The sequence below is a fragment of the Neofelis nebulosa genome, chromosome 6, assembly GCF_028018385.1.
Source record: "Neofelis nebulosa isolate mNeoNeb1 chromosome 6, mNeoNeb1.pri, whole genome shotgun sequence".
NCBI lineage: Eukaryota > Metazoa > Chordata > Mammalia > Carnivora > Felidae > Neofelis > Neofelis nebulosa.
In genome coordinates this window covers 122,161,876-122,185,430 of record NC_080787.1, presented here as the reverse complement: position 1 = coordinate 122,185,430, position 23,555 = coordinate 122,161,876, and the positions used below count along the sequence as shown (strand labels likewise).

Below are 23,555 nucleotides of genomic sequence, written 5' to 3'. Positions count from 1 at the left end.
AAAGTGACAATTTATAGAACACCCCTCCCAATAACCACAGAACACACATTCTTTTTAGTATACAGAAACCTTTACAAAAGGAGATCAGGTTCTGAGCCATAAAACAAGTCTCAATGAATTTAAAATTCTCAAACTCATCCAATGCATGTTCTCAAACCATGGTGGAACCAAATAAGAAATCAAAAATAGAAAGATGGAAAACCCCCCAATTATTTAGAAATTGAACAACACAATTCTAAATAATCCATGCTTTAAAGAAGAAATCAAAAGAAAATCAGAAAATATTTTGAACTGAATGAAAATTAAAACACAACACATCAAGTTTGTAGAATACTGCTAAAGCTATACTTAGAGGGAGATTTATACCATTTTATGTTATATTAGAAAATAAGAAAGGACTGAAATGAAGTTATCAAAGCTGCCACATTAAAAACATAGGAAAAGAGAAGAAATTAATCTCAAAGTAAACAGAGAGAAGGAAATAATAAAGATAATAGCAGAATGAAACAGAAAACAAATACACAATAGAGAAAAACTAACAAACCAAAGGTTAGTTCTTTGGGGGAAAAATTAATAAAATTGATTAATCTCTATCCAAATGAATCAGGAACAAAAAACCAGGAGATACATCTTACCAATATCAGGAAAGGGAAAGAGGACATCTCCATCAATTTATAAACATTAAGAGGATAATAAGGAAATATTATAAACAATTTTATGCCAATAGATGCAACAAACTAGATGAAATGAGCAATTTCCTTAAAATAAACAAACTACCCAAATGTTCAAGAAGAAATGAATAATTTAAATAGCCATATTAAAGAAACTGAAATTATAGTAAAAAAAATATCTTTCAACAGATAGCTTCATTATTGGTAAATTCTATCAAGTGTTTTACAAAGACATTTTACCAATTCACAAAATCTTCTGGAAAATAGAAGAGAGAACACTTCCCAATTCATTCTATGACACCCAAGCCAGACAAACTGAAAACAAATCTATAGAACAATATCCCTCACAAATAGAGACACAAAAACTTTTTCAACGTTTTTTATTTATTTTTGGGACAGAGAGAGACAGAGCATGAACGGGGGAGGGGCAGAGAGAGAGGGAGACACAGAATCGGAAACAGGCTCCAGGCTCCGAGCCATCAGCCCAGAGCCTGACGCGGGGCTCGAACTCACGGACCGCGAGATCGTGACCTGGCTGAAGTCGGACGCTTAACCGACTGCGCCACCCAGGCGCCCCTAGAGACACAAAAACTTTTAAGAAAATACTGCCAAATCAAATATAGCAATGCATGAAAAAGATAATACATCATAACGAAGAGGAGTTTGTTTATTCCAGAAATGCAAAATTGAGTTAACATTTGAATATCAGTATAATTCACCATACTAACAGATTAAATAAAGAAATACAATCATCTCAATATTTTCAGAAAAAGAATTTGACAAAATTTAATACTCATTCATGATAAACATGCTTAGCAAACTAAAAATAGAAGGAAACATCCTTAGGCTTTAAAGGACTTCTATGAAAATCTACAGCAATGTCATACTTACTAGTAAAAGATGATTTTCCTCTGAGGTCAGAACAAGATAAAGATTGGCTCTTACCACTACTCCTCAGTGCTGTACTACAAGTCCTAGCCGATGCAATTAGACAATCAGTCAATCAATCAATAGTAAAAAAAAAAAACACAAAAAAAAAACCCTTGATTGAAAAAGAAATAGTAAAATTGTCTTCGTTCATGGTATATATGATTATCTATCTAGAAATCCTAAAGAATCTACAAAAATATGTTCAGCAGGGTCACAGAATACAAGGACTATATACTTTTTTAATAATTTTTTTTAAAGATTTTATTTTTTTTAATTTTTTTTAATGTTTATTTATTTTTGAGACAGAGAGAGATAGAGCATGAACAGGGGAGGGTCAGAGAGAGAGGGAGACACAGAATCTGAAACAGGCTCCGGGCTCCAAGCTGTCAGCACAGAGCCCGATGCGGGGCTTGAACTCACGGACCGCGAGATCATGACCTGGGCCAAAGTTGGACGCTCAACCGACTGAGCCACCCAGGCGTCCCTAAAGATTTTATTTTTAAGTAATCTTTATACCCAGGGCGGGGCTTGAACTCACAACCTTGAGATCAAGAATCACATGCTCCACTGACTGAGCTAGCCAGGCACCCCACAAAGATTATATTTTTAAAAGTCAATTGTATTTCTATATACCAGCCACAAACAACTGGAAATGGAAAATTGAAAATATATTCTTTTTAATAGCATAAAATGTAAAATACTTAGGGACAATTCAACAAAATATATGCAACACCTGTACACTGATAACTACAAATTTCCTGAAATTAAGTAGGATCTAAATAAATGGACAGATAAACTATACTCATTGATCAAAGGGCTCAGTGGTGTCCAGCTGTCAATTCTCCTCAATTGTTCTACAGATGCAAAACTACATCAATTACAACACCACCAGGCTTTTTCATAGAAACTGGCAAGGTAATTCTAAAATGTATATGAACATGTACTAGGAAAATGTACAAAGTACTAGAACACCCAAAACATTGTTTTTTTAAAAACAGCAAACTTTTTTCAGACTTTTTATGAAGCTATAGAAATAGAGACTGTGAGTATTGGCATAAAAATAAATATACAGATCAATGAAACAGAACAGAAAATCCAGAAATAGACTCACAAACATATGGACAACTGGTTTTCTTTTTTTTTTTTTTTTAATGCTTTTAAATGCTTATTTATATTTGAGGATGGGGGGGGTGGTGGGCAGAGAGACTGAATCTGAAGCAGGCTCCAGGCTCTGAGCTGCTAGCTGTCAGCAGCAGCTCAAACTCACGGGCAGTGAGATCATGACCTGAGCTGAGGTTGGAGGTTTAACCGACTGAGCCACCCAGGTGCGCCCCAATGGATTTTCAAAATAGGTGCCAAGATAATTCAACACAGAATAATCTTTTTAAAAAATAGTGCTAAGACCATGGTATAGACATATGTAAAATAGAACCATGGCCCTTATCTCACACCATATATAAAAATGGAATCATAATGGATCATAGACTTAATATAAGAGCTAAGAGTATAAAGTGTCTAGAAGAAAATATAGAATTTTTTAGTGACCTTGGGTTAGGCTAAGATTCTTAAATAGGATCCCAAAAGCACAGTCTACCAAAAAGAAAAAAAAAAAGGATAAATTGGATTTCATCAAAATGTAAAACTTTTAAGACACTGTACACTGTTAAGGAGGATGGGAAAAATATTTGCCAGACATGGCCATTAAAGAATGTGTATCCAGAATACAAAAAGAACTCCCACAACTTAGTAAAAGACAAAGAAACAAAGAAAAAAAATGAAAATGGCCAAAAGAATCAAAGGGTTACTTCACAAAAGATATACAGATGGCCAATAAACATGTGAAAAATGCTCAACATCATTAGCTACCAGGGAAATGCAAATTAAAATCACAGTGAGATACCATCACTCACCCACTAAATTCAAAACTTAAAACACTGACAATATCAAGTGTTGGTGAGTATGTGAAGCAACTGGAACTCCTTCTTGGGGGAAATGCAAAATGGTATAGCCAGTTTGTAAAAACAGTTTGGAAATTTCTTATCAAAGTTGTTCTTATGAAAGTTGGTCATATTCTCGCCATGTGACTAGCAATCTCATTTCTAGTTAGAATTGAAAACAAGTGCAATGAGAGCATATGGTCACACAAAAACCTACACATAAGTGTTTGTACTAGCTTTATTCATAATTTCCCCAACCTTCAACTGGTGAATGAATCAACAGACTGTGGTACATCCACACAACAGAACGGTACTCAGCAATATGAAGGAATGAATTCTCATACATCAGCAACACAGGTGAATCTAGAATGTCTAATACTAAGTGAAAGAAGCTCCAGTCAAAAGACTGCGTAATGTATCATTTCACTTTTATGAAATTCTGGAAAAGGCAGAACTACCAGTCCTGAAACAGACCAGTGGTTGTCAGGGGCTAGGGACAGGAGCAGGGGTTGACTTTAAAGGGACGTAAGAGGATTGGGGGGGGGATAATGAAACACTGCAGTCTTGATTGTGATGGTGGTTATATGACCCTACATGCTGATTAAAACTCCCAAAAGAGTGAATTCTACTGTACGTCAATTACACCTCAATTTTAAAAAATACTGAGAACAATTTCTTCCTCATGATGAGTGACAACGTCAGGGTCTACTGGGGCAACACGTAGACTTGTGGATTGGAAGTCCCTAGTGCCCTGTCATTCTTTGCAGTTAGCATGTGGCTGATAACAAAGATGATTCCCTCAGCTCCTCTCTCTGTTCTAAAACAACACATCTCAACCGCAATCTCTCAGTCTCTCACAGCTGTAGGCTTCAGATTGTTGGTTGCTTTTCTTTGGAATCATATTCTTCTGTTGTGCTCAGTATAAAAATTTGAAAAAATAATTTCCAGTGTAACAGGGGTGGTTTCTGAGCACAAATGAAACCCAAAACATTTTAATTCTCCCCTTCAGGGTACAAAACACGTATCATTTGTCCCAATCTGCTCAAAAAGAGAAAACTGAATTGGTAGGACAGTACCTGAATGACAAGTGGCCAGCACCGGCCTGTTGTTGCAATCGACTTCCAAGGGGCACTGTACTCCCTGTGGGTTGCTTTACTCACTTGTTTTGCCTTGTATTGTTTGGAGGCTGTTCCCTATCATAAAATGCTCTCTGTTCTACAGAGCCCATGGTTTCTTTCTCCCTGAATTTTGATTCTTATAGTTGCCCAGGTTGGAATGTAAGAAGTTCTCAATATCCCTGTTTGCTCAGGACGACTTCACATCATTTTGTACAAAAGTGATTGGGAGTTGCCATTTGAGCAGTAATAAAAGCAGCAGAGATTTCCAACACGAGCCCTGGTACAAAGGAGTATTGACGGAAGTCTGGTTACCCTTGGAAAATTATTCTTGTGACAAAGAGGAAATAAATGTAGTTTCAACCATGTCAAAAGCATCAATTTTTAAAATAATCATGATCAACTTAGCACGGGTAGGGGGCTAGAAAATGAGCACTGCTTTGAATGGAAAAACTTGGGGCGCCTGGGTGACGCAGTCGGTTAAGCGTCCGACTTCAGCCAGGTCACGATCTCGCTGTCTGTGAGTTCGAGCCCCGCGTCAGGCTCTGGGCTGATGGCTCGGAGCCTGGAGCCTGTTTCCGATTCTGTGTCTCCCTCTCTCTCTGCCCCTCCCCCGCTCATGCTCTGTCTCTCTCTGTCCCAAAAATAAATAAAAATAAATAAGAAACGTTGAATGGAAAAACTTATTATGTTCATGTAATTTTTTATCATCAACTTAAGAGAGTTTTACATAAAACTTAAAAGCACAACTAGCTGGAATTAATTTTCACTTGTATGAAAATGCTCACAGTAACATACTTTTCTTCCTAGGCTGATATTCCCAGCTAGGAGTTGCTTCAAGCAAAAATAAAGGTCACCTTCCTGATCTGAAGGCAACCAACGTTCACCAAGGTTAGATCAGCAGCATAAATGCTGCCATCCATCTAATCTGGTGATATAAATCATTTTTCCTCTTTTACAAGCAATAAGGACACACCCTGGTCAAAAGGTTCCGCCGGCTGAGAAAATTCCCATTGGTGCCAGGTCACTAACAGCCATTACAGAAATACTTCCTTCCATTCATTTAGATAACACTTCACACTTTTCAAAGTGCTTTCAGAAACATTGCATCTGGTCCTCCAAGAAACCTCTTGAGGTAAAATGTTATTCTTCCCATATTACAAGTAAGAACAATGAGACACAAGGGATTACACAAACTGTCTAAGATCACATAGAAGTGATGAAAATCTGGAGTTCTCACTCAAAATCAGGTAGATGAGTTCATCCAGGACACTTGCCCCCAGGCAGATACACCACAGCTCTCTGGTGCACCCGCACCCTGGGGAAGTGAAGGTATACAGGAGAGCACATAAATTGGGGGTTGGTTAATTGGGGGAAAAAATTAGAAATTCAGAAAGTTTTGCTCTCAGGTTAACATTTTTATTTTTTATTTTTTATTTTTTTTTTAAATTTTTTTTTTCAACGTTTTTTTATTTATTTTGGGGACAGAGAGAGACAGAGCATGAACGGGGGAGGGGCAGAGAGAGAGGGAGATACAGAATCGGAAACAGGCTCCAGGCTCCGAGCCATCAGCCCAGAGCCTGACACGGGGCTCGAACTCACGGACCGGGAGATCGTGACCTGGCTGAAGTCGGACGCTTAACCGACTGCGCCACCCAGGCGCCCCAACATTTTTTAAACTAAACAATGGATATTGATGGGGCACCTAGGTGGCTCAGTTGGTTAAACATCCGACTCTTGATTTCGGCTCAGGTCATGATCTCAAGGTTCATGAGTTTAAGCCCCATGTTGGGCTCGGTGCTAACTGCATGGCCTGCTTGGGATTTTCGCTCTCGCTCTCTCTGTCCCCCTCCCAGCTCACATCCTCTCTCAAAATAAATAAATAAACTTTAAAAAAAAAAAAAAAGAAAAAGAAAAGCTAAGTAATGGATATTGATTAGGGTAGTATAATCCCTTCCCTCCATCTCCAAACTTTCCTTCTTCCCTCCTTTCATGTCTCTTTCCACATATTCAGCAAGCACCCTCTGTGTGATAAGCACTGCTATGCATACAGAAATGAATCCGATATGGGCCCTGCCTTCAGGACACCTGCAATTTAGCACAGGAAGAAACACATGTTAAGAGACAAATAAGAGATCGTGAACGCTCAGAAGGAAAGATGTACAATATAGAGTAGGTACACAAAGGACAGAATGGTCAATTCTACCTAGGGGAAAATATCAGAAGAAAGTCTCCTGTAGGAAGTAAGGCTTGAGCTGGATCTTCTAAGTGTTTCTCAGGGGGACCAGGGTAGAAATGATATGACAAGTGGAAGGGGCAAGACCAGGCAGCTTGCTCAGGTAACTGCAGAACTCAGACTAGTATAAACTGGGTGGTTAGTAGGAGGGATCGAGAATGATGAGACTGGAAATGTTCTCAGGGGAGACACCGTGAAGACTCCTGTAGGACATACCAAGTAATGTGCACATTCTTTCTTTCTTTTTTTTTTTTAAATTTATTTATTTTTGAGAGAGACAGAGACAGAGACAGAGAGAGAGCCAGGGAGGGCAGAGAGTGAGAAGGAGACACAGAATTCAAAGCAGGCTCCAGGCTCTCAGCTGGCTGCACAGAGCTCTAGGCAGGGCTTGAACCCACGGACCGCCAAGATCATGACCTGAGCTGAAGTCGGACGTTTAACCAACTGAGCCACTCAGGCTCCCCACCCATAAACCTAATTTTTAAAGTCTGACCAGCAAAAATCCAGGGACACAACTATTTGGTCAGCATATTCTGCTTGTGAATAGTGATCAATCTGTGGACCGTATCTATCAGGCAATAAGAGTGGGTCAAACAGAGAATGTGTGATGTTAACGAAAACTTGATTATGATAAATCATTAAAATAAAACCAAGAGGAAATACAGTTTAAGGTCATCCTTGGCCATTCTTCAGGCCATGTAATAAAAATGAATAAAGAAACGGAGTACACTTCTGAGCACTGGAACCAGTTTCTCCAGCTGTAAAAGGGGACAGTCATCCTGCTCTGCTGTCCCTATAGACCACTGAGAGTCTCCAAGGGGGACAGTGTCAGTCCCTGAAGAGGGGAGAGGTACCGAGAGGTGATATCTCCACTCACCCTCACCACCCCCACTTCCTGACACAGTCCTCGCCTGTACTGCCAACTTGCGTTCATTAAACACAGTCTCGTTACTCATTTAAAAAACAAGACAAAACTGAAGCGTGGTGAATTCCTACATTTATTGCATTAGCCTCAGGAAGAATGACTGAAGAGGGTAACTTAGGATATACTTTTCTCTTCTCAATGACCTATGACTAGCAATTTACCAGAGGCTTTCAGAAAGCATTCAGACAAAAATCAAATGATTTTAAAGTTCCCTTTGGTGACATCCACTGCTCATTAAAGTTCTCTGAATATGTGAATTGTTACAATAGGAAATTCAACTAGCATAGAATGCGCTGATGTACATAAACATTAATTCATTTCTTGGGTCAGTTGATGTTTGCTTCCCAAGCTCTTGATCTCCAAGTATGAAAAACTGCTCCCAGCAAATAAGTCTCAGGTACGGGTTGGAAACCCGCTATATTTACCAGGGTGGACAAAGAACAGTGTCACACTGGGTTCCTCTCCAGGCCACCCTAACGGCAAGCCTGATGTCACTGGGGAAAGTGGGGCATGGAGAAGATGGTTAGAAGGAGGAGATCAGAGAGGACCTTGGTCATGTCCACCACTGCATGTCTGTCTCTGCAGAATAAGCCAGAGCCTGTGCCTACGTACAGCTGCTTAGAATCTCTTCCCAGGAGCCTCAGAGGCTAAGGAGCTATGTTCCTTCAGCACCAGCTTCTTCAAAGACCTAGGATACTACACACTGAGCCCCAAGCCTCTACGTAGCGATGTTTTCATAGCACCTGACATTACTTTACTTAGCTGTAATCATCATACCTGTGGGTCCTTTTGATAATAATAAATCTACTTAATATTAAGTACCTATTATGTGCCTGGCTTTTTTCCCCACACATTTAAATCAAAAACTTACATTCTTATCACTCTTTTACCTATGAGAAAACCAAGGGTCAGAAAAGCCAAGAGACTTGCCCAAGTCTATACACCTAAATATGGCAAAGCTGGGACTCAAACCACACTCTTGCCATTATACAAGGATGCTGCTCCTTACCTGTCAACTGGAAATGTATTTTTATGATACTTTCTATATCTTTAGCACTAAAGTGAGACTTCCAAGCAGAAAATATTTCTAATGCTTCCTGTTAAGTTATAGGGTCAGAATGCCAGGACTAGAATCTTGGCTCCCCATTCACTAGCTTCGTATCCCTGTGAAATGTGCTTACCCCTTCTGAGGTACATGTTCTTTATCTGCAAACTCAGGTTAACAGTAGTTCTATACCATAGGGCTGTTGTGAAGATTAAGGAAGATAATAATACAAAGCACTCTGTATACTTCCCTGCTCATAGCAAATATTTATTACTGTTTTAGGTGAAAGGGATACTAAGAGCCTCTTTCAACTCATAAGGCTACAAGGCTATTTGTTTATGATTTCCCTGCTATACATCTCTATAGCAAAAAAAAAAAGTATATATATATATATGTATATATATATATACACATATATATATATACATACACACACATATACATATATGTATATTTTTTTAAATGTTTATTTAGTTATTTATGAGAGACAGACAGACAGAGTGCAAGCTGAGGAGGGCAGAGAGGGAGACACAGAGTCCGAAGCAGGCTCCAGGTTCTGAGCTGTCAGCACAGAGCCCGACATGAGGCTCAAACTCACGAACTGTGAGATCATGACCTGAGCCAGTTGGACACTTAACTGACTGAGACACCCAGGCGCCCCTATACTATATATTTTTTAAAACAATGTTAGAGTGATTGCAAACAATACATTTATGCATTGTTCCTTATGGCTTGCATTCACATTCTTTTGCAACTAAATGACATTCCTTCTTAGGTACAAAGAAGAACTACTGCTAATTAATCTTACAAAAGGCCTTTCAGCAGACAAACGAACAGATCACAGCTGAAACAGTGAGGGGCAGATGGTTTTAGGTTTCTAGATGTACCACACTGAATGCGAGGCATTGAAACAGTTATTTTCTGAAAATCCCAATTGATAAAAATAATCACGTAAGTCTAGTTTCTATGCAACCTTCCAGGAGCATGTCTACTTTAGAACGTGTATTATGCACGTGTGGTGGATGTGACAATTTTCGCAGCCTCAGCTTTGCTCTTGTTTTCCTAGTAGGGCCATTCCGTATCTTCTTCAGCCACATGCTTCTTTCCATCATTCATCTGTTCATCATCCCGTCTCAAGAAGATTTGAGATAATTAGTGGCAAAAATATATATATAGTAACAAGTACACTATAAGTAAAAAGTAAAAATCGGCACCAAGAAAAAACATAAATTGTCACAGCAAGAAAAGAACAGAAGGAAGTATAGATCACAGAAGTGCAGATCATGAGATCTGGGAGCTGGATTCTGAGCTTCCCAATATTTAGAATGAAAGGGGATGCACGGTGGTTCTTGTCAGGAACCGGAAGAGCACACACAGCACGGTTCCTTCAGGATCAGTGACTGCTCCGTTGCTGACCACCCCCACAGGGTTCCGGGCCACACGGACTTCATGATGATTGGCCCCCAATCCTTTCCTCAACTACCTTCCACCCTTTCTGATAAGAGCCGCCCACTTCACTTCTCCCCTTCGGATCACTGCTCATCTCACATTCCACAGGACTCCAGTGGGGCTGCTGGTCTACCAGAGCAACCACTGGTTCATACGGTGCCTGGTGTAAATGTTTTTAAGTGTCCCTTCCTCAAGACACTTCATTTCTAACTCTGGGAAATTTTTCACAATATACAGCTTTTATTAGGGTATAAAAGTACTTTATGCCATAATATATAAATTACAACATCTTTGATACGTATGATACCGTCCAAGGGTGTGTAGTTTATAACCTGTACCTTCCCTCAGATTTTATATATGGGCAGTAGGAAAGAGAAATGCATTCTTCTCAAATGCTGAACAGGAAAAATGTTCTCAAGAGCTGCTGGAAGTCACAGAGCTTGAGAGGGTGAGAACACAGAAGCTGCTGGAAGAGACAGATATGGAGGGTTATAATGCCCGTCAGTCAGCCTCAAGGTCAACTCTATCTACCCTACTCTTGTTGTTTGCAAGTGTGTGTCAGTAAGTTCTCCCTTTTAATAAAAAAAAGAGTAAATTTGCCTTGATGTATGTGACTTTCTGGCATCTGACCTCTCACTGCTTTGACTCTTCTGACTGCCCTTTTCTATTTCTGTTCTGACTGACTGATTCCCAGATCCTTTTAAGAATTCCTCAGACTTTTCAGAACATTCCACAGACAGCCTTGACCTCCTGGCATCTGAGCCTTCGTTTTTCCCTTTAATTTCCAAAGCTGGGAGACCACAGCTTCTCCTTCCAAACATTAGTTTCCACCTGGCTGCAGGTATAATTCCCCCCACACCTAATTCACCAACCTGTCCCTCTATCATGCACTGACAGTGAACATCATTCATTTGGAATGAGAGAATCGGTGTAAAAAAATATTCACCAAAATTATATGTCGATTATGTCTCAATAAAACTGGGGAAAAAAAAGAAATATTCACACAAAAAATCATAAGTAAGATTGGTAAGGTTGCAGAACATATAAACTTTAAAAGATAAATTATTTTTAAAGAATTTCATAAACGATGAGTTAGTTTAAAAATAATTTTGTTCTAAGTTTATTAAATTGACCTGGGTGATGGATTTTGTTAGAAAAACCTTAACAATTAGTTTCATTACTACTACCTATTTTTAAACTGTATTTCTTTTTGAAATAATGTTAAAACACAGCCAACCACTGTGTGCCAGTTACTAAACTATATGGTCCCTCAGCTCTGAACTCACCTTCTTTATTCAGCTTTATGATACTGGAGCTGGGAGCCAGCAAACGTATTCCTCCTTTACCAGCTAGGTCTTTGATATGATTAGTACCCTCCAGGGTTGTATAGTTTACAACCTGTACCTGCCACAGCTTTTACTTATGGTTCTGCCAGGAAGAAGCTCCAGAGGGAAACTGGACAGCTGCACAAGGGGGAAAGGAACTCGCCTTTTGTGGTTTGCTCATTGTTCCTGGCAGTGTTGCCCCAGCTACAGCTCAGCCCCTGATAGTGGCTGCTCATTCCAGTTGGTTCCAGTTTTCACTTATTTCCCCACTCCTGGAACCAGCCTCACTGTATTCCCTCAGAGAGAAGAGCAAAGCAGGCCAGTGTCCGCTCCTTCGAGGCTAGAATCCCAGCTTTCCAGGGCCCATTTCTGAGTTCTGGGGCACCTCCTGGGAGACAGCAACCCCTCCTCAAAGGTCTGAGTCTCAGATCCATGAGATCATTCCCCACGGTACCCCAGACTGAAAGTCACTACCTATGTTTTTTCTCAGTATTGCCTATGCAATACTTTATTCCTCCAAAATTTGTTTCATTAATCCCCTATGTGAAATCCTCTGTTAAAAATAACCAGTGTGGGGCGCCTGGGTGGCTCAGTCAGTTAGGCGGTCGACTTCGGCTCAGGTCATGATCTCACAGTCTGTGGCCTTGAGCCCTACGTCAGGCTCTATGCTGGCAGCTCAGAGGCTGGAGCCTGCTTCCGATTCTGTGTCTCCCTCTCTCTCTGCCCCTCCCCTGCTTGCTCTCTGTCTCTTTCTCAAATAATAAACATTAAAAAAAATTAAAAAAAAAAAACCAGTGTAATTCTAATTTGCTTGACCAGATCCTAAATGACACAAACTGTTTCTTTATCTACCCCACACAAGGTTGTATTTCCCGAAGACTAAGACATGAATGATAAAAAAACAAACAGTACAAAGTCAGGAGCAACTGAAAGGCTGGTTTTTTTTGGTGTTTTTTTTTTGGTTTTTTTTTAGAAAAACTGCATGTTTTATGAACATGCTTCTTATAAAACAATTTATTATGCCTTTTAATATTTAAATTTCGTATCGTTTCACATATACATTTTTTAGGTTCTCTAAAACCTACAAATCTGCAAATTTAATTTTATAGAGAAGATTAGTGTATACCATACAGTATACAAATAGCATCACATTGAATTGTTACCTTAAATTTACTATACCCATATTAGGAAAATTAATTTAAATAAACTTAAATTTGGAAAAAATATTTTCATAAATTATGAAATTATAAAGACAATAGGCAACACACCTTAGCTTGTTATCTCTAGGGTTTATTGGTACCAACTCCCATTGTTACTACCGAATTCAACGATCAACATTTAATGTGGTGCATAAGTACAACAGGATACCTAGACAAGAGCCCAAAGTTGTATATTACCTTTCTGTTTTAAAGCAAAGTTGTTGATTCTAAAGAAATTAGTTTAAAATAGTTGTTTAATGGTTATTATAAAATAAAAAATAGAGAGGCACACTCTTTTTTTTTCATAAAAACTTTGGTCCTCCATTTAAGGTGGCTTAAAATTAAGAATTATTAATGTAAATTTGACCATAATTTCTCTCTGCTTTAGGACTCCATTTCAGTATCTTCATTATTTAAAACAAGAATTATTACAAACATAATTAACATACTACTGGGTTTTACATATCTAAAATCACCAAAAGACAATGTGTAAAAAACTCACACTCACTGTCCTAATTCTGCCTCACCGGAACCATACAGAATAATTCTTCTTTTCCTTCCATGTTAAAGCGACCTCCAAATATTTCAAGACAACTAATTCATCTGCCTTATTTCCTCCTAGTTCAGCAGCCATAATCCCTCAGCCTTCTTTTTTAAATTTTTTTTAATGTTTATTTATTTTTGAGAGACAGAGCATGAGTGGGGGAGGGTCAGAGAGAGAGGAGGACACAGGATCTGAGGCAGGCTCCAGGCTCTGAGCCGTCAGCACTGAGCCTGATGTGGGGCTCGAAATCATGAGCTGTGAGATCATCCCCTGAGCCGAAGTCGGACGCTTAACCTACTGAGCCACCCAGGCGCCCCTCTCGGCCTTCCTCTGATGATGTGGTTTCCAGGCTCACCATCCTGGCCTCCCTCCACGGGACACACTCCCGCTTGTCAGAATTCTAAATAAGGTCTGACGGCTATAGACCTACATAGAAAGTCTTAGACTAACAGATCATCTGCTTGCCATTTTATTAGCTATCATAAACATCAATCAAAACTCTGAAAAAGCTGAGCTTCACAGCTAACTTTAGCTGAACCTTTTAAATGCTTAGAAAGTGTTAATTTTATTTTTGCTCTAACAGTCAGATGTGAGACATCAAATTAACTTACGTGGCAAATGCCAACACCAACATTCTAACCACAAAGACAAAGGGGAGGTGAGGGGAGGGACTGTGGAAGCATGTAAAAAAGTAGGTCACCCTTTTCCATCAGATTCCTTCTTCCCTCTCCCATCAGCATTACCAACTAGGTGAGCTCTGTCTCTCTTGGGAATGTGAAACCTCTCTATCTACTCCAAGCATCCTGTTTTCACAACACTTTCTCTCAGGCACTGTAATTTTTCTGTATATATATCTTAGGCTTACAAATGTCCTTGAATAAACTCACAAGTTTTGGGGGCAGTGTGTAGAAACAGAAAATTATAAACCTCACATACCTTTGACTCAGCCTTTGGTAAAATTAGTATCATGTATATCCTAGTTTACCACAGACTTTTAGGTTAAAACTATACTTGTTCTTTATATTTTCATCACAGAGTTCAGTTCTTGTCTATGCCTACTTGCCAAGGACAAAGAACGTGACTGTACAATGGAAAGGTTGCTTTCAACAGTTCTGGGTTCTGTTAACTTGTATCTTTGACATTGTAAGTGTTTGCTGTAGGAAACTTTATTTGCTAAAATGTTTGTTGTAGAAACGGGGTTTGCCTGCGTCAGGCTGTAACCACTACCTGTGACGGGAGTCTGAGGCAACTTCCACTCTGAGTGGTAATTAACTCACTCTTGCTGGACTTGGCTCACGTAGCCGTGTAACTTCCCTGCTGTGGAAGGGGTGTGGCTTTGTTCATTCCACTGAGAACACCAAGATCTTTCATCTTGGCTTTTTCCGCTCAGGGCATAATAAACACTGGGAAACAACACATCTCTTTTTAAAAAGTCATGGTAAATTAAAAAGAAGTCCTCCAACAATAGGGACTGTGTGTCATCATCACTGCACCTTTCATGACACCTGGCTCAGAGCTTTCCAAATGTATGGTGCTCAATAATACTAGTTGAAGTGCACGGAATACCTCCTTAAAACAGTTCTCACTTAAAGCTAAATTTCATTGCCACCAAAATGGAACATGAAGGTTCAGAAGAAATCAGAGTTTTCACTTTTTTTTTTTTTTGAGAGGTTTCACTTCTTTGACAGGTTTGTAAATATTTGTTCCAGAATGGGTCCTACTCTTACAGATACCGAGTGTCCTCTGTAATAGTATCTGAAGCCTTCTGGTTGCAGGTGACAAAAACTTAAGCCAGTTTAAGCAAAGAAAAAGGGGAGGACTTACTGCTTTACGTAATAAAGAAGGTCTTCATCATGGCTGAACTCAGAGGTTCAGATAGTATCATCTGGATTGACTCTTTCTCTCTCCTTCTCTGGTCTCCTTTCTGTGCTGGTTTCATTCTCAGGAAGACTCCCACTGACTCCCTATCAACCAGCAGTCTTATGTTTACATTCTTTCCATGCACAACCCAAAAGGAAGATAGACCCTCTATCATATCTTAGGGAAGACCCTCAGTTAACTCTGCTTGAACCACATGTCTGTCCTAGGGTAGGGAAGTAAGGCATCCTGCCAGACAGACCCCCAGGAGAAGGGGAGGGAGGGCCTCAAAGGAAAAAAATGCTACACAAAGTCTACTCAATAATTCAAGGTCTGGGATTTGTAAGACCCCTTTTTCCCCTTCTGGGGATGACAGAAATAAAACCGTAGTTCTGCCAAGCTGATTTTTAAGATGACTACAATTATATTGACTGGGTCTATTACATGCCCATCACAGTGTCAAGCATTTTACAGACATGAGCTTATTTAATTCCCATAATAAGTAGATATTTAAGATAAGAGTACAGAGGCTTAGAGAAGTTATATAGTAAATATTAGAACCAAAGACATAAGCTGAGTCTGTCTCCAAAATCCCTCGCTTTCAGCACTGAGTTTTAGCACTCTTCTAAGTTTCTTTTCAAAAATCTGTGGATGAAAGCTCAAAGACTTACATATTAGGACCAACTTAATTAACAAGAAGGCAATTATCTACAGAAAGTGATTTATCAGATGCCCTGAAAGAGTTTTACTGGTTGCCCAAAATTCCTCCACTAGAGATTATTTTTGAACTAAGTCATTACTGCTGCTTAATTTATTTCATTATTTTACTACAAATACTTCCCAAGAGCCCTTGGGATAATAAGCCTCGTTAAAATGCAAATGCCCCAGGAAGGGGTAATACAGGAAGCTTTCTTCCATTAGCCAAAACCTTTATGTTCATCAGATTCTCCACTCCTTCTTCACATGGCCCTCACCCAGGAAAGAAGACACAGGGACAGGTCACATCACATTGCTCGACAGGGCATCTGGGTAGAGCTCACAGCAGCCAGTGACTGCACTAGAGGCTGGAAAAAAATTCTACAACCTTTGTGCTCCCAATGAAAATTACTCAGTATTTGATCAGACGATCCAGGGAAACTGTAAAAATGGTCTGAGAACAGCAACAAAAAGAAATATAGTTCCTCTATAGCCGATGAATTAGCAAAGGGAATCAGGGAGTTAAGACAGGAATAGTAACTATGAGAATTTGCACTAATGTTCCTATACTTAATTTTAGAAACATAAATCTCTTGGGTATACATTATTTAGCAAAGGAAAAGAAAAATCTAGTCTTTAGTGACTATGGTTAAATTCTTTAGATCACACAACATTACAGGTGTTACCACAATATTACCCACAGGGATCTTATTCAAAGTGTAGTCTCAGGTTACACAGAGCACCACTGGCTTCTCTGTGCTTTGCTGCTTCAGATAAAGGGGGCAGAGGATACTGAACTTCCTGGAGTCCCAGCCTCCTCCCAGCTTGTGGCCCCACGCACCCCTAGAGGACTGTGACAGAGAACTCCTTCGAACTCCTGGCTTTGAGCCACGTCCCCTCTCAACTGGGACGCTTTGGAAGCATTTAGTTTTCAATGGTTTCACTTCATAAGCACTTTTCCAAACGATCCTCATGTAGTACCTGACACAGAAAGCATTCAATACGTGAAAAAGAAGAGGAGAGGGGGGGTGGACAAGAAGGAGGAGGAGAAGGAGAAAGAGGAGAAGGAGGAGTGTGGAAGAGTGGGAAGAAGAAAGAACTGTATTCTATCTATACTATGTATTTCCTAGCCTCTTAGTTCTACAGGACAAATGGGGAGAAGCTGAATAAACTTTCAAGACCATGGTAGTTCAACCCCTTCCTAAATATGAGGAAGTGGGGTCCAGAGAGGTTAGTAACTTCCCCAGTGTCAGACAGGATGTTGGTAGCAGAGCTGAAGTTCTCGCCCACACCTCCTTACTCCCAGTCCTGTGCTCTTTCTACAGGAAAAATTTCACGCCAAGGGATGGGCCATATGTTTTCAATAGGCAACAGCAGAAGCAGAGCTTTGCTGTGTCCCTGTGTACAAAACATTTCTACAGGCAAGGAAGGAAAATGAATGTTGTAGTCCACGGATGGGAGGCTCCCTAACACACATTTCCTGGGACACATGCTGCGCCATCTAAGTGAGACCATATTAAAATGCTTCTAGCACATTCAGTAACCAAGTTCTTTATAGGTTATAGCATTAACCAGCGTCATTTCAAATTCTGTACTCTGACAGACTGATTTATACTCAAGTTTTCTCATACTCGTAACAGGAAATGTGTATCACTCTTGTCATTAAAACATTTAGAACATGCCTCCTCTGGGTAACACACTATGTTAACCTCTGGGGCTATGAAGAGAGGTATGTGACAAGGGCCCTGAATACGTGGTACTTTAAATCTGTGAGGAGGTGGAATGCACACATTAAACATAACCTCAAAGTTGGTGCATCTCAGTGCAAAGAAGAAGAGCAAAGGATAAGCCTGTAAGGTTTCTAGGAAGCCGTCCAGAGATTTGGAAAGTCTAAATACAGACTTCCCTTAGTGTAACTGAACAACATCCACCATGGCAATTAAGGCTCAAAAATGTAAGTATTCACAAGACATGAAATGAACACTGTTTACCTCATTAAATATTAATGTAATATCATCAAATTCCAAATCATCAGAAACAAACTATCTTGAAATCTGGCTCACATTTATGAAACAAATACTATCCTGGTAATTCATGCCAAACAGAAAAACTATACTGAGAAATATTTCATATATAAAAGCAAAATATGTATGCACTGTTTTCTTGTTTTTTTTTTAATTTTTTTAACGTTTATTCATTTTTGAGAGACAGAGAGGGACAGACTGTGAGTGGGGGAGGGACAGAGAGAGAGAGAAACACAGAATCAGAAGCAGGCTCCAGGCTCTGAGCTGTCAGCACAGAGCCTGAGGCGAGACTTAAACTCACAAACCGTGAGATAGTGACCTGAGCCGAAGTTGGACACTTAACCAACTGAGCCACCCGGCGCCCCATATGCACTGTTAAAACATATAACCTCCCAACAAAAAAGGGTTAGGGCTGGATGGCTTCACTGGTGAATTCTACCAAACATTCAAAGAAGATTTAATACCTACTCTTCTCAAATTCTTCCAAAAAACTGAGGAGAAAGGAATGCTTGCAAACTGATTTTATGAGGCTGCCATTACCCTGAGGCCAAAGCCAGGCAAGAACACCATAAAAACAGAAAATTACAGGGGCGCCTAGGTGGCGCAGTCGGTTAAGCGTCCGACTTCAGCCAGGTCACAATCTCGCGGTCTGTGAGTTCGAGCCCCGCGTCGGGCTCTGGGCTGATGGCTCGGAGCCTGGAGCCTGTTTCCGATTCTGTGTCTCCCTCTCTCTCTGCCCCTCCCCCATTCATGCTCTGTCTCTCTCTGTCCCAAAAATAAATAAAAAACGTTGAAAAAAAAATTAAAAAAAAAAAAAACAAACAGAAAATTACAGGCCAATATCCCTGATGAACATAGATGCAAAAATCCTCAAAAGAGTATTAACAAACCAATTCACAAATCCATTAAAAGGATAATATACCATCATTAAGTCAGATTTATTTCAGGGATGCATGGTTAGTTCAACATCAATCAATGTGACATTAACAAAATGAAAGGTAAAAATCGTATGATCATCTCAGTAGATGTAGGAAAAGCATTTGACAAAATTCAATATCCATTTATGATAAAAACTCAATGGGTATAGAAGAAATGTACCTTGACATAATAAAGGTTATATACATGACAAACCTACAGACTTTAAGACCAGAAACAAGACTAGGATGCCAACTTCCCCCACTTTTATTCAGCACAGTTTTGGAAGTCCTAGCCAAAGCAATCAGACAAGACAAAAAAAATAAATGGTATCCAAACTGGTAAGAAAAAAGTAAAATTGTCGCTATTTGCAGATGACATGACATTTTATAGAGAAAACCCTTAAAATTCTACCCAACATTATTAAAACTAATAAATGAATTCAATAAAGTTGCAGTACACAAAATTAAAATACAAAAATCTGGGGGGCCTTGGTGGCTCAGTCGGTTAAATGTCTGACTCTTGGTTTTGGTTCAGGTCATGATCTCATAGTTAGTGAGTTTAAGCTCTGTGTCAGGCTCTGCACTGAGAATGCTTGGAATCCTTTCTCTCTCCCTCTTTCTCTGCCCCTTCCCTGTTTGTATTCTCTCTCTCTCTCTCTCTCTCTCTCTCTCTGTCTCTCAAAATAAATAAACTTTAAATAAAATAAAATACAAAAATCTGTTGCATTTCTATACACTAATAACAAACTATCAGAAAGAGAAATCAAGGCAAAAATCTCATGTATAATTCCATCAAAAAATATCTAAGAATAAACTTAATCAAGAAGGTGAAAGACCGACCTGTACAGTGAAAACTATAAGTTATTGATGAAAAAACTAAAGAAGACACAAATAAATTTAAAGATATTCCACACTCATAGACTGGAAGAATTAATATTGTTAAAATGCCCAAATACCCAAAGCAATCTACAGATTCAATGAAATCCCTGTCAAAATTCCAATGGCATTTTTCACAAACCAGAACAAATACTTCTAATGACTGTTAGAACCATAAAAGACCACAAATAGCCAAAGCAATCTTAGGACAAAAGAATAAAGTTAGAGGTATCACACTCCCTGATTTCAAACTATACTACAAAACTATAGTGACCAAAACAGTATGATATTGGCATAAAAGCAGATACATAGATTAACAGAACAGAACGGAAATAAACCCATGCAAACAAAGTCAATCAGTATATGACAAAGGAGACAAGAGCATATAATGCAGAAAGGACAGTATCACCAATAAATGGTGTTAAAAAACTGGGTAGCTAAATGCAAAAGGAACTGAACCACTATATAAAAAATTAGCTCAAGGATTAGACTTAAATGTGAGACCTAAAACTATAAAACTCCTAGAAGAAAAGACAGGTGGTAAGCTCCTTGACAAGTGTCTTAATGATTTGGTTTTAGATCTGTCTCCAAAGGCAAGGGAAATAAAAACAAAAATAAACAAGTGGAACTACGTCAAACTTAAAAAGCTTCTGGGGAAAAAAACACAAACAAACAAACTCCTGAACAGTGAAGGAAACCATCAACAAAATTAAAAGCAATCTATTAAATAGGAGAAGACCTCTGCTAATTATATATCCCATAGAGGCTAATATCCAAAATATATAAAGAACTCATACAACTCAATGGCAACAACAAGATCTGATTTAAAAATGGGCAGAGGATCTGAATAGACATTTTTCCAAGGAAGACATACAGATGGTCAACAGACACATGAAAGATGCTCAACATCACTCATCATCAGGGGAATGCAAATCAAAACCACAATGAGATACCACCTCACACCTGCCAAAATGGCTATTATCAAAAAGACAAGAAATAACTAGCGTAGGTGAGGATGTGGAGAAAAAGGAATTCTCATGCACAGTTGGTGGGAATGTAAGTTGGTGCAGCCACTATGGAAAACAATAGAAAGTTCCTCAAAAAATTAAAAAATAGAACTACCATATGATCCAGAAATTTCACTTTTGGGTATCTATCAAAATAAACAAAATCACTAATTTTGAAAACATACATGCACATTTATATTCATTGCAATATTATTTATAACAGCCAAGATTTGGAACCAACCTAAATATCCATTGAGATGAATGGATAAAGAAGATGTGGAATACACACACACACACACACACACACACACACACACACAGAATACCAGAATACTACTGAGCCACAAAAAAAGAACGAAAGATAACCATATTACAACAACATGAGGGTATTATGCCATGTGAAATAAGCCAGACAGAGAAAGAGAAATATTGCATGATTTTACTTATATGTGGAAGCTAAAACAAACAAAATAAAACCCAGACTCATAGATAACAGAGAACAGACTAGTGATTGCCAGAGGGGAAGGAATAGGGAAGTGAAATGGGTGAAGGGTAACAAGAGGTACCAAATTCCAGCTATGATATAAATAAGTCAAGGAATTATAATATACAGCATGGGGAATACATATGGTATTAACTTTGCATGGCAACAGACTATAATTATCAGTCCCCAATGTATAACACATGTCGAATCACAATGTTGTACACATGAAATTAATTAATATAATATTTTAGGTCAATTATACCACAATAAAAAGACACATACTTGTCAAATTAAAATATGTGTCTTGTTGAAATACATACTGTTTTATTTTCAGTATCACAGAATATCAGGGTTACAAAGTAACCAAGTTGCCAATATATCCAGTTATTAGCTCTTCTGTTCACCCTTCACAACATTCCTAGAATGGCTTCTCATCCTATGTTGAATACCTCCAGTGACAGTAACTACTAGCTTATGAGGCAGTATGGTTCATCTTTGAACATACATCTATTTCATTCTACATAAAATCAATGTACTTCAAAATGGGAAAATCTGCAATAGGGAAAGAGCAAGTAGAGTGTTTTCTAATTAGTTACGGAAGTGTCTGCCTTTAGTTATTAAGTTTTCCTTTGAAGTCTACTTAATGAGATTGATAAAGTACAGTGGTCAGTAAGGCTGTACAATAACATTCCTATTCATGGACATCCCCTTCAGGAAACTCACTACGAGAAACTAGGCAATTCAGAGAAAACAGGAGTTATTATAAGAATTCAGCAAAAACTACTAGATTGAGAGTATATATAACATCTGTTCATCCTACAATATCTACAGTAATGTTTAATGTTAAGTATGTTCCTGTGTAGCAACAGAAAGAATTGGTCTTGCAATGAATGCATTTGTTAATCTTGTAAGAAGCATGCATTTATTATCAGTACATGCTATTCATTATGGCCCAAAAGTATACAGTTTAAGAAAATGCTCATTGCTGGGATTTAAACAAAAAGGGTGTAGTCGCTTTGTGCTGCATTAATTGAAAAATAAACCATTTTGGGTTCTACCGTACTTGACTATTCACCCCATTACCAAGATTTCTGACTATGTACACAGTTAACTCCACACAAACTTAGGTCCCTGCACAACTAGTTGATTAAACAATCATTTTGTTTGCTATCAATAGATTAAAATAGCACTAACAAACAAATTAAATGGGAATACTTTTTATGCACCACCACCACCAAGGGTAAAAGCAGGCTAAAGCAGCAGTGGGAGGGGGAAGGGGGTCACTTGAGTCTTACCACTTGGCCAGCTGGGTATATCCTTTCTGTACCTCTGCAGGACGGTAGAGGACGGGCTTTCCAACTCACCTGTGTTTTGAGAATGACATCCACAAATTTAAACTTTTACCAAGACCTCGTTCAATTCTCTATAATTTGAGCTGCCTAAGGAGGTATATTCCAGAGCCATCATCCTTTACAGCAGAACTGAAGGATGTGGGCATTTGCATTTTTGTGCTGTGTCCCTAGTAGGTCCCCACTGAGTTTGTTGGCTCAGAGCAGGCTAACAAGGCTACTAGGTGGGGACACAAGGACGATTAAGACCCAGGAGGTTACTATACAATCAGAAAAATGATGGGCCCTCCCAAATGTCTATTGTGGATTCTTTTACATGTTATCAACACAACTTACGGACTGGCTATCTACAGTTAGTGCTAATTTACTTGTTTCTTGAGGCATGCTGGCTAATGAACTCTCTAAAACACTTTTTTTTCCCAAGTCCCCTTCGTAAGTACTATTAGACATGTGTTAACAGCAGCACACCAGTGCCTGGCAGAGAAGCTTCTCTTTAGACCATCCTGTAGCAGACAAATTAAACACGGCGTCAGAAAACAGCTGATGGGATGTGTGATGATGGAGTGTGGAGCAGATCGTGAGGAGAAAAACAGTGAAGCAATGTCAAAATCAAAGACAACTGCAAGAATGGTGGCGCGGGGGGGGGGGGGGGGCAAAAGGTCAGCAGCAGCGGTTGGGGCAGAGGAGAGAAAAGGGGTGCGAATGCATTGATCCCAGCCATAATCTGCACTTCTGAACTAGAACTTCACTTCAGACAGTGTCCTGTCCTCATTTTCTTTTTATAATTTTGGAAGTTGAGGAAGTAACCCCCAAAAGCAGTATATACCACTTCCTATCAAGCTATATTAAGCACTTACATAAAATACGAGACTCTGCACCCCACAATTCCAGATGAAAAAGACAGAGAAGACCAAATTCCTCAATGAGGTGAAAGTTGACTTCTGTTAGCACCAAGAAGACTGCTTACCC

The 23,555-nt window shown here is 39.1% G+C and overlaps 1 protein-coding gene across 9 annotated transcripts in view; it reads right to left on the bottom strand.

Moving 5' to 3' along the window:
• The window catches only part of AKAP7 (A-kinase anchoring protein 7), a 157,643-nt gene that overhangs the window by 16,292 nt on the left and 117,796 nt on the right, over positions 1 to 23,555 (bottom strand). For 5 of the 9 annotated variants that reach the window (XM_058735277.1, XM_058735276.1, XM_058735275.1 and 2 more), the window contains one exon: positions 22,533 to 22,601. The exons of the other annotated variants lie outside the window; for them this stretch is intronic. In XM_058735277.1, coding sequence (XP_058591260.1) covers positions 22,533 to 22,601 — 69 coding nt within the window. The remainder of the gene's footprint in view (positions 1 to 22,532; positions 22,602 to 23,555) is intronic. 9 annotated transcript variants of the gene reach the window in all.